General features: G+C 38.8%; 1 protein-coding gene across 1 annotated transcript in view; it reads left to right on the top strand.

Moving 5' to 3' along the window:
- LOC129229319 (uncharacterized) overlaps positions 1-18748 on the top strand; it is a 76365-nt gene that overhangs the window by 35216 nt on the left and 22401 nt on the right. The window contains exon 2 of the mRNA XM_054863604.1: positions 11838-13288. Coding sequence (XP_054719579.1) covers positions 11880-13288 — 1409 coding nt within the window. The 5' untranslated portion in view covers positions 11838-11879. The remainder of the gene's footprint in view (positions 1-11837; positions 13289-18748) is intronic.

The raw sequence follows: 18748 nt of genomic DNA, 5'->3' as shown, positions 1-18748 counted from the left end.
GTGCGGGTAGTTGTGTGTATGAGTGTTTGTGTGTGGTGGGGAATGTGTATGTGTGTGTAGGCATTTGTGTTTGTGTCTGTGTGTAGGCATGAGTGTGATGAGTGTGTGGGTAGTTGTGTGTAGGTGTATGTATGTGTAGGCGTCTGTATGGTATGTGTAGTTGTCTGTATGTATGCGTGTGTGTGTATGTATGTGTTTGAGTGTGTGTATGTGTTTGTGTGTGTGTTTATGTATGCGTGTGTGTGTATGTGTTTGTATGTGTTTGTGTGTGTATGTGTTTGTGTGTGTGTGTATGTATGCGCGCGTTTGTGTAGTATGTGGATGCAACCTGGAGATGGTTTTCGCTATAGGAGCAGCATCGTGAGGATCCGGTTGACGGGGCTGCTACAGAGGGTGCTGGCGGGAAAATAAAATGATAGCACATCAAAAAAGTCAAGTGAGAACAATAAGCAATCGTGATTGCTTAAAAAGTTTTTGTTTCATTTTAAAGAGCAATGTAACGGCTTCCTACTCTAGCATTTTCAAATTTTTATCACCTAACAAACATGCCGTTTTTGGGGAGTAAACAAGCCCATTTTTCATTTTTTCTTAAATTTAAGCAATTTTTTCGTCATGAAGGACTACTAGTATCAACCTATTTTTTTCTGTGCTTCTAGTATGCATAACTAACTTTCATGTAGCTTCTAGTATGCGTAACACATGGGAAAAAATTAGCTTCCTACTGAGAGTCTCTCATCGACCTTTTTTAGACTGAAAATGACGAAAATGGCACTTTTTCAACAATGATTTGACAACCGAAAAAGTCTAATTAGGCTTAATTTAAATCTTTTTTTTTTTTTTTTTTGCACAAATAAAAGTTCATTCTTTTAACTTTAAAATGAGACGTGTTTGATCTTCTTACTAATTTAAATAAATTTATTAGAGCTTTTTGAAAAAGGATCCAAAATGCCAAATTTTACTCATCCGCAGAGCAAATAAATAGCTATATCTCAGGAATAAAATTTTTCCAAGAGAAAGAAAAAATATAAGAATTTGGGGGTACAGAATATTGGTACGTATCATCTACCAAATTTCATCAAAATCAAAAAAGGTGCGGCACGAAAATTTCTGGATTTTATATTGAATGACCCTGTTATTATTATTATATTTTTTGCGCGCTCAAACCTGTGTGATTTACTTCGCTCTTTTTTTCCCCTTCAAACACGTAAACCTGTGTACAGTGAAAACCATCGTCTTTTTTTTCTTTTTTTTACTGCACCTTTTTCTTTCTTTTTGCACCTTTTTTTTTTTTTGTGGGCAATCACGATTGCTTATTGTTCTCACTTGACTGTTTTTGGCGTGCTATGATTCTATTCCCCCCCCCCCCGCCCCCCTCTGCAGCACCACCGTCGACCGGCCTCCCGATGCTGCTCCTCTAACGAAAACCGTCTTCAGGTTGCGTCCATATCCTACACGCATACATACACGCATGCTTACACACACATACACAAATATACACACACATACCCACACACTCATGCCTGCACACAGACCTTAAACACACGCCGAAACACACACACTCACACACACACACACACGCCTGCACACAAACACACACACACTCACACACGCCTGCACACAAACACATACCCACACACATACACATATATACACACACACATACCCACATACACACGCTCATGCCTGCACACAGACACAAACACACACGCCTACATACACATACCCACACACACACGCCTGCACACACGCAAAAAAAAACACGTAATTGCGAAACACATAATTTGAATTCAAAATATCCAAATCCAACTTAATTTTTTTTTTTTTTTTTGAGCTCTTTGGAGGTTAAGGTTGGCGCCCTCTTGCGGGACCCAGTCTGCCCCTGATTAGCTTTGGTAGTTGCTGTTATACAGCACTAATTAGAAAAACTTTTCAATGAAAGCCTACCTAGAACCGCTACTTTAAACGCGTTTTACTCAAAACTTGAAAATGTCTACTGTTTGATATTTTAAACCGCGACCTTCCTTGAATTTGCGCATGCGTCAGGTCGCTTCCCATTTTATCAAAATAGGGGGAATATATTGATAAGAGAGATAACGAATGTGGGGGGATTTATTTATTTTTTGTTTTGTTTCGTTTTGTTTTCCGTTGAATTCGTTTATTAGAGGTGTTGGTTTTGAGTGGAGGCTTTTTTTTTTTTAAGTTATTCCCCTTCCTTATCAGTTAAAGCAGAAATGCTGCCATGGTGCGTTTTCTTAATCAAGCTCTCTTTCCCCTTTTTAAAATAGAACCGTTCAACGGTGCTAGTCGCGGCTTTCGAGGTCGGACATTCCTTTGCTTCACTGCCTCAATTGAAGCAAATTTTCATTTCTATTTTTTTAACATGTCTAGTGCTCAGATGAGTCTGACTGCGGTGGGGAGGTTCCGGGTTCGAATCCCGGCTCGGGCATGGACGTACTTTCTCTCTCCTGTTCTTGTCCTTCCTTTGTGTAGATGTGTTGTTGTGCTGTGAATGGTTGCCTACCCTATAAACGGGTTCTTATGGCATGTTTGTACTGTGGAAGTCGGACTTCACACCAAATGACGGTATACAGTTGGAAAAGTGAGGCAGCGCAGCCCAAAATTGCCAGCCTAGCTGGTACAAGACACAGTAGCGTAACAAGGGGTTGTCAAGAGTGACTCTCGCCAGGGGCGCAGCAGTCAGGGAGGCGGCATTTCGACTGATAAAAAAAATTAATAAAAGTGTTTTGTTCTTTTTCTTTGGATTTTTTTTTCAAAAATGATCATTTTTTAGCAGAAAAATGCTTTTACGAACAAAAATATAGGAAAAAAAAAACCACCCCTCACGAAAAAAAAAGAGCAGAGGAGAAAGTGAGATAATCTTCAATCCTAGGAAAAAAAAAAAAAAATTTGAACTTTGACATCTTGAATTCAAATTATGTTTTTCGCAATCATGAGAGTGTGTGTATGTAGGCGTGCGTGTTTGTGAGTGTGTGTGGAGGGATGGTATGTTGTTTGTGTGTGTGTGGGGGGGGGGGTATGTGTTTGTGTGTGTAGGCATGTGTGTTTGTGTGTGTGTAGTTGTGTGTTTGTGTGGGAGGGGGGTATGTTTATGTGTGGGTAGTTGTGTGTAGGTGTGTGTGCGTGTATGTGTGTGTGTACGTATGCGTGTGTGTGTGTGTAGGCAAGTGACGCAACCGGGAGACTGTTTTCGCTAGAGGAGCAGCATCGTGAGGAGGCCGGCCGACGGTGATGCTGCAGAGGGGGCGGGGGAAATAAAATCATAAGGACCTCAAAACAGTCAAGTGAGAACAATAAGCAATCGTGATTGCTCAAAAAAAAAAAAAAAAGGAATTTTACCCATGGAGGGAAATTCCATTCCGATTCATTTAGTTAGCTAAAGACTTATACACACAATTTGTATACCAAGGACTGGTGGTGGAGGGCGTTCTATGCCGGATGATCCATTGTTTTTCCGGGGATAGGGCGACATTTTGTCGAGTATAGTTTGAAGTGTATAGTTTTTCTACGAAAATTAGAATATTAAAGTTGAAATACTGTCTCTTAATTTGTCGAATACATTAGCCAAATGTCCGCCCCCCCCCCCCCCAAAAGGGAGGTCAAAGTGACCTCTGGTGATTTCCCCTCGGGGAAGCCCTGTGGGGTGGGGCGCAATTTCGTAAGTTCGCCAGGGGCGCCAGACCCCATAGGCACGCTACTGACAAGACAACAGCAACAACAATATGTTGGTAAAATAAGAAATAGACTAATTTTACTCCACACATGAATAACACTTAGCATTTTTCTTAAAATAAAAGCAAAGTTTTTTTCCCAGTAGTCTCCGAAAATAGCCAGGAGTGAGAATCCAGACATTCTTTACGAATAACGTTGTTCTTTTGCTCCACTTCCAAAAAATTATTTCATCCATTGTTTAAAAACCTTAACACTCAAAACAGCATTAGCTGTGTACACTTGAATAGGAATACTTCAGGAAGCTGCTAATTTATCGTAACATCTCCACTGCTGATAAGTGGCTCCTTTTACAAAGGAAAGAACAGCACGATTTGAATATCAATGGCACGTGTCTTTACCCCCGTGCATCCATTAGCCTTCTTTGAGGTCAAGTTAGATAAGGGGGAAACAAGAGAAGATCTCAAACATTAGCTAGTTTGTTTTAAGCATATTTTTCTCTGATGCTTTAGTTATTTTTTCGCTTTTATCGGAGAGATCCCTTTTTCTCTCATTTCGTACAAGTTCGGCCTCTGTTATTTATGAAAGGATTTAGGCGCGACCTCAGCAGTAGCACATCTGATGGCACGATCTCTATTGGTTGAGGCCACTCAAAAAGGGGAGTCGACTCATCCGACATTTTGGTTCCAACTTTTTAAACGTGAAAACATTATTATTTACTTAGAAACCACGTTGCTGAAAACTGGTTGAAAAGCAAAAGATGTATTTTCAGTAAGTTACCGCCCTATAGCCAAGGCTAAGGTAGAAATAGATGAAATACACCGCCAGCTCAGTCAATTCCAGCCGAGGACTGCAGTTTCGTGCTAATTTACACTCATCAGCCCAGCACAGGATTGACTGAGCTGGAGGTGGAAAACCATTTAAGGCAGCCAAGAGAGCCAAACAAACTGGTAGCTTAATAGGGAGATGATGTTTTAGTTCATATTTAAAACAAAGTACGGTATAAAAATGGGGTTCATTACAAGAAACAACTCCTGATAAACTGTTACTTATTTTGAAAAAAAAAATGTTCCTTCTAGATTTACCTGAAAGGACATTTTATTCAACTTATCATCAATTATTTTACGACAGTGCAACCAGCGACAATCAACGGTGTTCCCATACGGCATACTCCAGAAACAACGTATACTCTCAAACATTTCTTAGACATATGGCGTATACCCTCGAACTTAGCTTCAAAAAATTTCATATTATAACATATTATGTATATAATCGAATACACATATTGTGCGTAATGGATTACTGGGAGTATACCCGCAGAAAAATTGATGCCAACATCACTGGCGACAATAATATCAACGTATTTCCAAATACTTCATACAAGGCTGGATCCAAAGCTGTCTTGGAACCAAAATGTCGGATAGGTTGGCCTGCCCTCTAACGGGGTTCTACTATTGGTGAATGCTCGGTAACGTCACAGAGGAGCAATGAAGGTCAGATGCTTCTGTGCTTCATCATAAATAACGCGCCAATAGAATTAAATGTAGGAGAAAAAAAAAAGTCAACAAAGGTATATAAAGAGAAATAAATGATTACCAAATCCACTGTTCGAGTGAAAGATCGAGATGGGCACGCTTCTGCCTCGCATTCCATGGATGGAACGTAGAATATTTTGAAACAAAAGACATTCATGCTGGAAAAATACTCATCTCTTCTGTCAATTGTTACTTGTTTTTCACTTAGTTGAGGGGCATTTTTGTCTTGCACTTTATGTTTCACAACTTTTTGTTCTACAAAACAACATTCCATTCTTTGTGGAAATGACTTTCTGCTATTGTTCGACCATTTTGCTAAAAAGTAAACTGACAATACTCATGTCATAAAAAATTTCTCTCACTTTCGTATAATTCAGAAAAACTAAACTTGGTCAAAGTGTTGAAAATACACATTCTTTCTAATAAATGGAAAAGGATCAAAGTATTTGCGTTTGCATCACGTCGACTTTCAGTGTAAAGCAGTGAAAAGGCAAATGAATGTAAGTGGACTGTTTAAAGTTTTGAGTAAAACGCGCGCTAAGTTTAAACGTTAGGTAGACTTTCTAAATTTTTCTAAATCATGCTGTATAGTATCTATCAAAAGCTACTGGAACCATCTTTTGCCCAAAAGCAGAGGAGAGTTTCTTTTACCACTTGTACTAGATATCTCTAAATTATTACTTCTGGAATTTACACATTAATAATTACATATTTTCTGGAATTCCTTCCTTCCTCAGCGGCATGAGAGCCCTGGGTGGGCCCTGGGCTTATCAAGAATTTTCTTCAAGGCCTCTCTTTTTTTGGCCATGGCTTGCCCAATTTTTACTCTTATGGGAGAAAAATCCTTATCAAGGCAATCAACCCATCTGAGGTTAGGTCAACTCCTTTGTTTAACTCCCGTAGGTTTAGCCAAAAAATTTTTGTTTGTTGATCGTTCTGTATTTAGTCTTGTAACCTGGCTAGGTCATTTGAATCTTTGAATTTGACCACATCAGGTTTTCTAGACACAGCTCTAAATTAGAGCGGCTGTGTTAAATACCATCAACCTCCTTTCCTCCAAAGATAATTCTTAAAAAGCGGCTTTCAAAGACACCAAGGGCATTTTCATTGTTTTGTGTCAATGTCCAAGTTTCTCAGGAGTACAGGTCTGACAAGAGATTTATAGATTAAAAATTTAGTTTTCCTTTTGAATAAATTTTATTTTAAGTACTTTTTCAGTCCGTAGAAGCATCTAATGGCAGCACCAATTCTCCTTCGTATTTCAGAAGTAATATTGTTGTTAATGTTGACTTCAGAGCCCAGATAGATAAAACTAATCAACTTTTTCAAACTTATACGAGGCTCGTAGGTACCAATTTGCAGGTGGATAGCAGCGATTTTCTGGAATTACTTTGCTTCAATATTTGGGGCAAGGCAGTATTGCGAAGGCTTTGAAAATCCTAATTGCATCATACGTAGGCTACCAGGTTGAGTGCTTCATAATGTACCATAATTTAATTAGCAAATTTCGTAGCAACTTATAATACGTTTTACATAATGCGTTTCATTGCAAAAATTTAATAAAGGTTAATATTTTTTTTTTAATAACTCTTACAAAAAGTATACGAAACGAGAAGTTCGATCTAGAACTAAACAAGCTTACGTTCTGTGCGCCATCATCGATTTTCTTGCATTAGATAAATACTTCTCTCATTTGGCATAGGCTGCAAATCATTTGAAATACACCTTTTTACATTTGTAGCTATTTTTAAAAACTGAATTTGTTTCTTTTATTTAAAAAAAAATCGTTTTTGTTAATGTGAATTCAAGATGGTTGGAATTTTAATGGTTGCAACTATTTATTTATATCTGAATACATAATTGACTGTAATAGTTTTGACCCCGGTAGTGACGCTGCGACGTGCTTCTTGAGAAAGTCTGCAGACTAGTCTTCGTTGGAGAAGAAAAAAAATCCAAAAAAATTTAAAGAGAAATAAAATCCATAGCATGTACTTGTAGTTTTTAAGATTGACATCTTCTTTTTAACCATTTCTCGGTGTTAATTTAAATTTTAATCTAATCTCGGTTTGTTTTTGGAACTATTTTTTACTTTTCAATCTGCGTTACAGACTGTTGGAGAAAATTCTGCTGCCAGGGTTCTTGCAATAAACTAAGAAACAGAGCCCGATCATTTTGATATTGGAAATGGGGCACGGTTCTATTTCAGACCCCTCCCCTCAAGATTTTTGAAGACACTGGGCAGGAAATTCGTCTTGTGCCCCCCCCCCTATTCCCGCTTATTCAATATAATGAAGCTATAAAATACTTCGATACTTGCGTATTAACACAACCATATGCTAAATTTGGTGGTACCTCATATCACAATATAGTATTATACATTTAAAAAGTAGAAGAGATGTAGTATACGATAATTATATAAGATGTAGTTAAACTTTGCCCGTTGCAGTAAACCGTAAATATCAAACTAATCTATGATATAACTTTTAATAGTAAATACAGACTAAACTTGGACTGGTTTTAGGATTTGCAAAGAGATCAAGTTTCTAAGGGGAATTTTTTATCAACAAATAAAGAAAATTTTTCCTTGTCTTAGCATTTGAAAAAATATCAATGATATCATTGTACTCGAGATTCTGAATGAAATCATTGTTTATTTTTAATTAGCATGATTAATTAAGGGGATCTTTGGCCCTCCTGAAACCCAAGGGCAGGGGCTTGTGCCCCTACGGTAATCAGGCTCTGCTAAGAAACCCAATAACTCCGGTGCTATACATTTGTCTGAGTCGCTATGTCCTTTCAGCATGACTTGGAAGGCGGTGATGAATCGTTTTGTACCGACGGAATGTCCGATCCCTTTCGTGACAACAGCCACCTGTCATGTGTTCCGCTCGAGATGTCGGTTCGACGATCTGTTCATGCTCGCTGATGGCCAAGAGGCATGGCGGACACTCACTTCCAGGTTCCTTTTTGGGGCGAAGAAAAGAAAGAATTGACGTTCCGCACAATAGTATTCGATACTGAAGAATACCTTTTATTATTGCAAGGCCTGTGCCCATTCATTCAACCACACGAATTCCAGAAATTCGAAAATGATCTAAGTTACGTCAGCTCATGATGAAATATCAGCATATAGTTCTTTCTTTCTTTCTAATGGGCATTCTAACATTGGGCACCGGGAATATTGGGCGTCCAGGTTTTGGAAGCTGTTCAACATTTTCAGTGCCCAAAAACTGCGTCCAATCGACGGCACCCAACTTTCCCAGCGCCCAATGTTCCCGGCGCCCAATCTTCCTAGACCGGCCTTTTGCAGACCTAGTGCGATCCCCCGGCATAGCAACCACTCTTTCACGTGGCACAATAACCGGTGGGATGCCATTGCCACTAGAACTTTGACGCCCAGTTTCCCCACTAGATGGAGGCACCTGGGCTCTATTTGATGCGAAACAGCACTAGGAATTTAAATTTGCCAAGAGATTCTCCATGCCAAACGAGTATTCGAGGGATCTTTTAAATGCCGCATAACCAAACGACATGGGCGCTGCTGGTTGCATTGTATCGTCGAATGGAGTCTATTTATATGACGTCACTGCTTAACTAAACTGCTAACTTAAAATTGACCGTTACAGTAACAGACAAAAATTCGATTTTCCGACGTCCATTAACCAAAGTCACCTCAGATTGAGCAACAGTAAGACATCTTAAACCTTAGGATATCCTACTGTTGCTGTGAAGCGACGACATACTTTTTTACGTCTTAACAACGCCTTCTTTTTGTTTAAAAAAGAGATCTTTGGAAAATTTTCTACTTAGAAATGTTGTAAACCAATGATTAAATCATTCAATTATCACGAATGGCGAATTATTTTCTTTTTAAACGTATTTTCCTGGTTTTAAGCTTTTTGGTTTCTTATCAGCAAATCAATGCTATGTGATTCTAAGAGTCATTAATCTTTAAAGTTGCGCCAATAAGTTTGCACAATTTCATCATATGGCTTTCAAATTATTATTGTTATTTTTTTTTTTGTAAATAATATTTTGAATCTTTTGGTTCTTTACATTACAGTTTTTTAACTGATTGATAAATAACTCTATCAACTAGTTTGTTGATTTTTTGATTGTATTAACTTTATTCTTCAGACATCAAAAAATAAATAAATATTATTATGCCAGTTTAAGTGTACAGATGCGTTACTGTTGTGAAGGCAAAGATCTAGATAATTTGAATATTACCTAGGTAAATGCGGAAAACTCTTCGGACGTTAATGGAGAAAATTAGTTAACCTGAAAAATGACTACTCGACTTCGACATTAACTTCATGCACCAAAGTTAGTGTTGATAATGAATAATCTGAACATCCATTAGAGTTGAAATGCAAAGTAAAACAATTCAAGGAAATCTCTAAGTATTATAAACAAACTTTTTTTTATGTGTTTAATTTAACGCATCAAATGCTAAAGCGCCGACCACCTTGTCTAGTGGTCAAAGTAGCATGACTGCTGATGTGGAGGTCCTGGGTTAAAATCTCGGCTCGGGCACGAATGTAATTTATTTCTCTTGTCCTTTCTTTGTGTGCTCTGAACGGTTGCCTCCTCTATAAACGGGTCCTTATCAGGGTTGGCAAAAACCCGGGTTTTTTTAAAAAAGCCCATGGACCCAGGGTTTTTTGGGTTTTTTTAAATAAAACCCAAAAAAACCCAACTAAAGCTGGGTTTTTTAAAAAGAAATGTGGATTTTTTTGTCTTTTTTTAGGGAAAATGGGGTGCTTGTAGCATATTGTAGTGTAAGTATATGGACAAAGCACAAAAATTGTCTTGGGGTAAAAATACTGGAAAATTCAGCGTTTTCTGAAGAAAAGTAAAAAAGACAACGAAACCCAAGAATGGTGAAGTTCAAGATTTTTTAGTTTCCATGATTACCAACAGTTAGGGCAAAGTTACTTCTCGAGTGATAAAATCTATTGTTCGTTTTTAATTACTACATTTTTTTTTTGCATTTTACTTTATTGTATTTCATTTTGTTATGCAAAACTACTGTAGAACGTCAAAGTAGTTTAAATCCCTTTTTACTGAATTCAGCTTAATCAAGACATTTCTTTGAACTTTATGTTGACTGTTTCTATTTCTGTGTACAGAGTAAGAAATATTAAACTTTTTGTAAGATAATGAAAGTATTGTACATCCTATTTTGTTTTCTGTTCGACCGTTTGAAAAACCTGTTAATTTCTAAAATATATACGTTGTTTATTTGAGATTTGTGACATGTTGGTTTGCAGAAAATAATTCACATGAAAGACTTATAGCTAGCGTAGTTTCTTCTGTACAATCTACAAATATCGAGAAAATCAGACGTGACAGGACTTAGTCCAGAAAATTTGAGTTATTTATTGACCAGTTAAAGAAAAAGTTAAATATATTTATTTAAAATCTTGAAGTATTTTTTTAATGCCGTTAAGAGTTAAGAAATACTATTAAAGTTCAAAATTCCTTTTTTTATGTCCATTGTCTGTGGTGAAGAACAAATAAAAAAAAAGTTTAAATTGTGAAAGTATTTAAATTAATTATTGTTTTAATAAACTTTTCAGAAAATTTTAAAAAACCCAAAAGTGGGTTAAATAATGGGTTTTTTTAAATGGGTTTTTTCAAAAAAAAACCATTGGGTCCAACCCAATTGGGTCCAATCTGGCCAACCCTGGTCCTTATGGCATGTGTGTATACTGTTGTAGTCGGACTACACACCAAATTACGGTACAGCTGGAAAAGTTAAGCAGCACCCACCAAATTGCCAGCTAATGGCATAGGACAGCAACAAAACAAATGTTGAAGTATTAAATTTTCGAGTAAAAAAAATCACGTAAAGCTAATGTAGGTGGTGCGGTCCATGAAAGAAAAAACACTCACTGGGGCGTCACGAGGAGGGAGGTTAGACAGTCAATCCCTAGAACTTTTGGTTTTAACACATGGTGGCCAATAATTACAAGGAAATATATTATGCAATTACTTCAAAATCGAAATTATAAATTTATTTCCATGAGGTGTTTTTACTTTGCATCTTACAGGGTGTTCCAAAAATGACTGATACATTTGGAAAATCAATAAAAACTGAAAGGGCAGCGATAGAAATACACCGTTTGTTGCATTATGCTTGGGAAACTAAATTTTCAGGCAGACAAACTTTCAAAATTAGTTTCAATATTCCTCAACAGATGGCGCTGCAGGTATTTTAAAAGGTATCGAGGAAAACGCAGCCTGTAAGATCGCCAAAATGACTGGTATACTTAAAAATCAACGCTGCCCGTTTAGTTTTTATTGATTTTTTCAAGTATACCGGTCATTTTGGCGATCTTACAGACTGCGTTTTCTTAAATACTTTTCAAAATACCTGCAGCGCTATCTGTTGAGGAACATTGTAACTAATTTTGAAAGTTTGTTTGCCTGAAAATTTACTGTTGTCCGAAGCATAATGCAACAAATGGTATATTTCTATCGCTGCCCTTTGAGTTTTATTAATTTTTCAAATGTATCAGTCATTTTTGGAACATCCTGTATAAGAAATATGATGTTTTCTATGCAAAACAATTGCATCAAACTAATAAATATTTTTTTTTCATTTTTTAGGAAAATGATTGTGACGTGTGATGACTGAATTCCGATGATTTCATGGGCAACGGAAGTTCTCAGTCCATTGTGCTTGGACCGCCGAGGCTCCAGGCGACCTGTCCAGTTCGCAATGGCTACCATTACCAGAGGGGTGGCGTGCCCAAGTACGTCCACCCCCAGAACAGGGTGCTGCCGAAGCCGGTGGCCGGACAACGCCTGCGCAGTACGGACAACGGCAGCATACTCCAAACGGCGGGAACGATCCGAGGACAGAGGAGGGACAGCCTCGGAAGAGAGGAGGAGGGTGGAGATCCCGAAGTCATGGGCATCCTTAGGAAGAGGTCGGAGATAATCGAGAAGGAGAATGACTGCTACCGCCAGTTCAACCTTCGGAACCACCGCATGTTCCACAGCGATCCGGACATCGCCCGGCGGCCGGACTCTTCCGGATATCAGGAAGACGGATTCAACAACAGGAGGCAGAGCGGAGCCGCCGCCAGAGCCAGCAAGTTGAAGTGTAAGAAGAAGGCGAGGGCCCCCGAGCCGCCTGGGGATAGCCTACTGCGAGATAGGAGGCAACAACAGAGTGAAGAAGAGAGGATGAATCAAAAGAACTGCAGGTGCATCAACAAGAGCAAAGCCCCTCAACCACCTGCCATCGTGGTGCATCCGCCCCCTCCTCCACCCCTTCCCAACAGCGTGACGACGAGGACCAAAATCAACTGCAACGACAGATTGCAGAAGGGAGAGGTGTCTTCGCGTTCGCCGTCAGTGACCAGATCTGTGGAATGCCACGAGAACAGAACGAGCTATGAAAAAAACGTGCACCCTTTAGAAAAATGGAGGAATTATCGTAGCACGGGTGACGTCCGCATTGACGAACAGGACGAACCCTTGCACGGTTCTAGGACTACTGTCTTCGACAGCAAAAAACTATCGGACAGTCAGACGAAGTTGCCAAGTCACTTACCTCATCGGCCCGATCCCTTCCAGAAGGAGATCCAGGCAGTGACGAAGAAGATTGCCGAGACTCGAAAAGATAATTTGCCAGCTGCAACAGACAAAGTCAGTCCAGCAAAAAATGCAGCTCCGCCTGTTAAACAGAATACAAATTCGCCGCCCAAATTTTACTTTGCGGATACTGGAGTGTTCAAAATGGGCAACGCAAATTCAAAAACTGATTCTAGTGCAATAACTAATAAACCTCTTACCAAGTACACACTTTCAGAGAACAAGCAGACTGTTGAAAGCAGTCAGAGGAAAAACACTGATAGTAGGGACTTACCACAGCAGTGTACCACCATCGATGAGATAGTGCCGTCGTTGCAGAGGTTCTCTCCAGCTAGGAGACGGTATAAATCTCCTACTCGAAACTCTGGACTTTCGTCTCAGCAAAACGCAGAGAAGGAGTGGGAAGATCTGTCGCGAAATTTGTGCAATAAAACCGAAGATTCAGACATCGATATTAGGTAAGTGTGAAATATCGTAATTTCTTTTAGTCAGTTATGATTTTTTTTTATTTTTTAATATTCCAAGCCTTCAAAAGTATGACGGTTGAATAAGAAGTTGGTGAGAATTTTGGCATACTATAAGTTTTGTAAATTATATCCTAAATAATTTTAGTTTACAAATTTGATTTCGAGAATGCAGTTCAATTTTATAATAATGAGCAAAAATCAATTAAAAAAAATAACTACTTTCACTTTACTATTTTTATTCGCTTAATCGTTATCCCAGTTTTAATGTTCCTGTTGAGTTGAAGAAAAGCTTATGTGCTACAACCCCTGTTTCGTCTATTTATTCAACGGCGTAATAAGTTACTCTATAATATATTACGCAACAGCAGTGATGTTCCCATCCATTTTTCTGAGGGTATACACCCAGTAATCCACTACGCACAATTTGTGTATGTGGTCATATACGTACAACACTCATGTTTGTGAAAATTGCAACAACATGAAGGACTCATTGGAAAGGAATAAAATTTTTCCCACATATTACTCATAGTGCTCGAAATAAACGAACAAAATTACAGATCATTGAAATGAAAATATCAGGCGTAAATTAATATTGAATGTAGCTACCACGCGCAACTATGCGAGCCTATACACGTTTTGGCTTCGAATCATAGAGGTGCTGAATGTCACGATTGGGAATAGCATCCATATAGCTTCCATCCGAAGCCAAAGTTCATTCGTACCAACTGCCGGACGAGACACATGGGCGAGTCTTCGACCAACGCAATCCGAAACATGCCTGATTGGCGTCATATCCGGAGAACAGGCAGGCCAAGGAAGTAGCGTAACCTATCGTGCACCGAAGAACACTTGTACGTTACTTGCGACATGTGGACGTGCATTGTCCTGCTGAAACACTGCACTAGGACTGCTCTGAAGAAAGGGTAATGTCTCCGGCGTCACAGCGTCCTTGAAGTGGCGCTGGCTATTGAAATTACTCGTAGTTTGGACTAGATGTGACTGCCCTTGATATTCAATAGCGTTCCAGACCATGACGCCTGGTGTTATGCTGGTATGACGTCGGATTAAGCACTCTGGGAGGTGACGTTCCCATGTGTAACGTTTGAAGCATACACGCCCTGCATATTAAATCTGGACTCATCCGAGAAGACGACCTGCTGCTAGTCCTCACGCTGTTGGGCATGTTCGTGGGCCCATTGAAGCCGAAAGAAACAATAAATGAGGGTGAAGGGAAACCTTGTATACAGGGGGGAGGGCCCTGGCGCAGCAGACGTCGACGAACCGTGGATGCAGCAAATGTGACACCTCTAGCGATACTCCAACGTTGTGCTAGTGTACGAGAGGACGCTATACGATCCATAAGAGCTAGGCGGGTGCGGTATCGATAATCCCGTGGCGTCGTTCGGTTGCGTGGGCTGGGGCGAGCCCTTCGGCTAATTTCATCGTCCTCTGTCCTTTAACAAATACGCATCACAGTTGAGGCATTACGCCCCGTTCGGGCACTGATTTCTCTATACTTAAGTTCATCCTCACACATTCCGATCATCCCATTCGAACTCCGTTACTAGTTTTTATGACACTCTGCGTCTTGGACGTGACAAATTGAGTACTAGAGAAACATCTACCATCGGCAAATAATCGCTCAATAATTTCGAAAAACCTTTACAGCCCTTTATATACCGAGTCTACGCCACAGTTCAGAGCGCGTTTCTCGGTCCACGCATGCGCGACGTCTCTGTAATTCTAATCATTTGCATATCTTATCCTGCTATTCATTTTCTGTGAATTATGGTTCATTTGCATAATTCCTTCTTGGTGTTGCAATTTTCACAAACATTAGTGGAGTATGTCATAATGTGAAAATTTATGAAGCTTGAGGGTAAACGCTATATGTCTAAAAAATATTTGAGAGTATACGGCGTTAATGGAGTATACCCTATGGGAACACCACTGTGCAGCAGGAGGAGTCCCCCTCTAGAATCTAGGACAGAATGAAAAAGACACCCGTTCTGGATGGTTGTTTTATCATCCAGAAAACGCCCCCCTCAACCCTACATTCTATAAACAGCCATACTTGGTACTAATCTAACCTGGCAACATTGTAAAGGCTACGCAAGTCCAAATCACACCATATCGTCGCCTCAGAGCAACAGTAAGACATCTAATCCTAGGAATAACAGTAGATATCTTACTGTTCCTCTGAGCATGGCCCTACTAAATACGCTTACGGGCCTTGACAATTTTTGACTTTTCTGTGTTAAACCGATGCAGCTTATGTATCCACCTATCAAAGTCAAAGTTTCAACGCAGCTTATGTATCCAACCTATCAACGTCAAAGTTTCAATGCAGCTCACGCATCCACCAATCATAATCAATGTTTCAAAGTTTTATATTTTTGATTGGATATCGCCCATTTTGACCGCAAGAAGCGCCACTGGGAACCCTTACATCCACCAACCAATGGCAAAGTAAAGGGAAAAGGGGTGACCTGTAGCGCCCTCTTTGTTGCCATGGGTTTCAGCGATTGCCACGGCCTGTAAGAATTAAGTGGGACCATGCTCTGAGGCAAAGGCTGCCAGGTTAAGTTTTCCCCAACTGCATAGAAGACCTTGAGATCAGGTCTGTAGAAAACAAGATTGAGTTCGCCAACTCATCGAAACATTAATAACGTCTCGAAAGTTTAAATCAACATGTTGGTTGCAATATTTTACCTTCTAACCCGATATTTTCCCAATGCAGTCGTGCATGTTTTTGTTGTAATAACGTGTTCTTAACTAGGCTTGCGACAGGGTTCGCCGATATATATCAGTCAATATACATCATGATATATATCCGATATTTATTTTGAAAATATCATGATATTTTCGATATTTATTTTTTCAACTACGGTATTTTCAATATAAAAAGTATATTAATCATAGTGATATTGTTCATTTATTATTAAAAAAACTTCTTTAGATTAGTTTGAAATAGATCTATTGATAAACCCAAGCATTTTATTGGCTTTGTTACTAGCTATGCTGCACTGTGTTGGCTGAACTTTAAATCCTGTCTTATTAAGCCGCTTAGATCAGTAACTTTTTCTGCCTGACTAATGGCTGAACCTTGCAAATAATAACTTGTACACTTATTTCCATGCCCTAAATGTAGCACTTGACATTTCCCAACATTAACAGCCATACTCCATTTATCAGCCCACTCCGTAATTTGATCTATATTCTCTTGCAGCTGATTTGCTTGTTCTTCATTTTCTACACTCCCCATAACTTTGACATCATCAGCAAAACAATTCATGTTCCCAGAAATATTTTTATAAATATCGTTCATAAAAACAATGAACAAAACAGGCCCTAACACTGATCCTTGAGGAACCCCGCTTAAAACCTCACTCCAATTAGAATCATTTCCCCTTACAACTACCCTTTGTTTCCTTCCGGTCAGCCAGTTTTTTACTCAAATGAAAGTTTTCCCTCGCTTGCGATATTTTCGAACCCTAGCTTGCGATTTTCTTTTGAAAATATTTTGCATATTTGTTTACCATCCTAAAAGCTTGTCACTAAAAGCCTCCCAATTCGGTTATTTCGGTTGATAAAATATCTGATAAGGTAAACTGAAAGTATGCAAAATTATTATTTTTAATAATATAATCACCTGCAGGGCCTGATTACTGAATACGCTAACCGGGTCGTCCTGGCCTAGTTAGGTTTTTAGATGCCCACTAATTGTTAAATTATTTTTACCAGTTGCTGAAATTGTAATGTTTGATTGCGGGGGAAGGGGGGGGTTTAAAAAATGTTTGGTCTAGGGCCTCTCAATATCTAAATCGGACCCTGATCACCAGGCGCCAATCTTTGATTGTGAAACTTTTAATTTGTCAAAAACGAGTTTATTCTAATTCTTCCATCTAAAAAAAAAAAACTGCTTTGTACAGTTTACATGAATTCCAATATGTTGTGAATATAATATTCCTGAAATGTTGCTTAGCTTATTTTGGAACATGGCAGCATTTGTCTTTCCTCCACCACCAACTCCTTTTACAATTACACCAGCAGTTGAATACTAATTGAAATTTCTTCATTTAAATATTTGAAACCTGTTCAGTGAGATGATTCATGAATGTGTCAACTGAGTTCATGAAAAGAAAATTCTACCATCTGCTCGACTCGCTCTCCTACAACTCGAACATAGAATATTTTCGAAATTCATTTGATTGTCACCACGGAGAGTTCAGGTCTTTTTTCGCAGCCTCTTCAATAAATATTAGAACTTTTCCCTTCTTTTTACAAAAAAGGAAGTATTGTATTCGCCGCAAAAAAATTTTCACCCAAAAATCGGCCTTAATTTCCATTTTGCTCACCCCCAAATGAATGTTGAGTTTTTTTTTCAACCCGACCACACGTGGATAAGTGCCAAGGAACGTACAGACACCCGAAATATCCATTTTGACGATTCCCGATTAATTACAACATGTTTTCTCGTGACGTCTGTATGTATGTATGTATGTGCGTACGTGCGAATGTATGTCGCATAACTCAAGAACGGTATGTCCTAGAAAGTTGAAATTTGGTACGTAGACTCCTTGTGCGGTCTAGTTGTGCCCCTCCTCTTTTGGTTGCTTTCGGGTGTTTCTTAGGGGGTCTTTTGGCCGTTTTTGGGGGGAAATCATTGTTAATTTCGATGTAAACTCAAGTGGTGTTATAATTTGATGGACACTTGGCGATATATCGCCTGTCTTTTGGTCATCAAGTTTTGACGCCAACTTGGCGACAAATTTGGCGATTAATTTTTTTTTTTTTTGTTAAATCTGGTTTCAATTTGGCCATTGTTGGTGATATTTAGAGAGTAAACTATTGAATCATATTAAAACTGCCAATAATGAGAAAATGACATCAAATTGGAGTAAAAGGAAGTCATGTGATGCACACATCAGCTCGTTATTCTTTTGTAGCAACTTCAGCTCAGTTCTTTGTTAAGATTAAATAATACAGTCAAACTCGCTTATAACGAACGCGAAGGGACCGCGATATTTGCTATAACCGAGTGTTCGTAAAAAACGGGTTCATGGAAAAAATCATAGAAATTCAAACATACAGTAAAACCAGCAAAGTTGATGACCCTTGTAAGTTGACCACCTGTCTAAGTTAACCGCTAATTTCAGGCACATTAAGGGAATTATAGATCCCTTAATTATTATCACCCTAATATTATAATCCCTAATAATAAATAATATTATTATCCCCCCTAATAATTTCAGGAATTATAGATCTATATCATATAATTCAACCTCTATAAGTTGACCACCTGTTTAAGTTGACCACTAAAGTAGTGCACCGCAAGCGGTTAACTTACACAGGTTTCACTCTGTACTTGCTCATACAAAAACTCACACACTAAAATTATTATTTCTGGTTAATTTGCTTTCAACTGCCTCATTGTCTCATTCAGCTTCA

Source organism: Uloborus diversus, chromosome 9 (assembly GCF_026930045.1).
Source record: "Uloborus diversus isolate 005 chromosome 9, Udiv.v.3.1, whole genome shotgun sequence".
Taxonomy (NCBI): Eukaryota; Metazoa; Arthropoda; class Arachnida; order Araneae; family Uloboridae; genus Uloborus; species Uloborus diversus.
The sequence above is the reverse complement of the archived record's forward strand: the minus strand, read 5'-3'. Positions and strand labels throughout refer to the sequence as shown.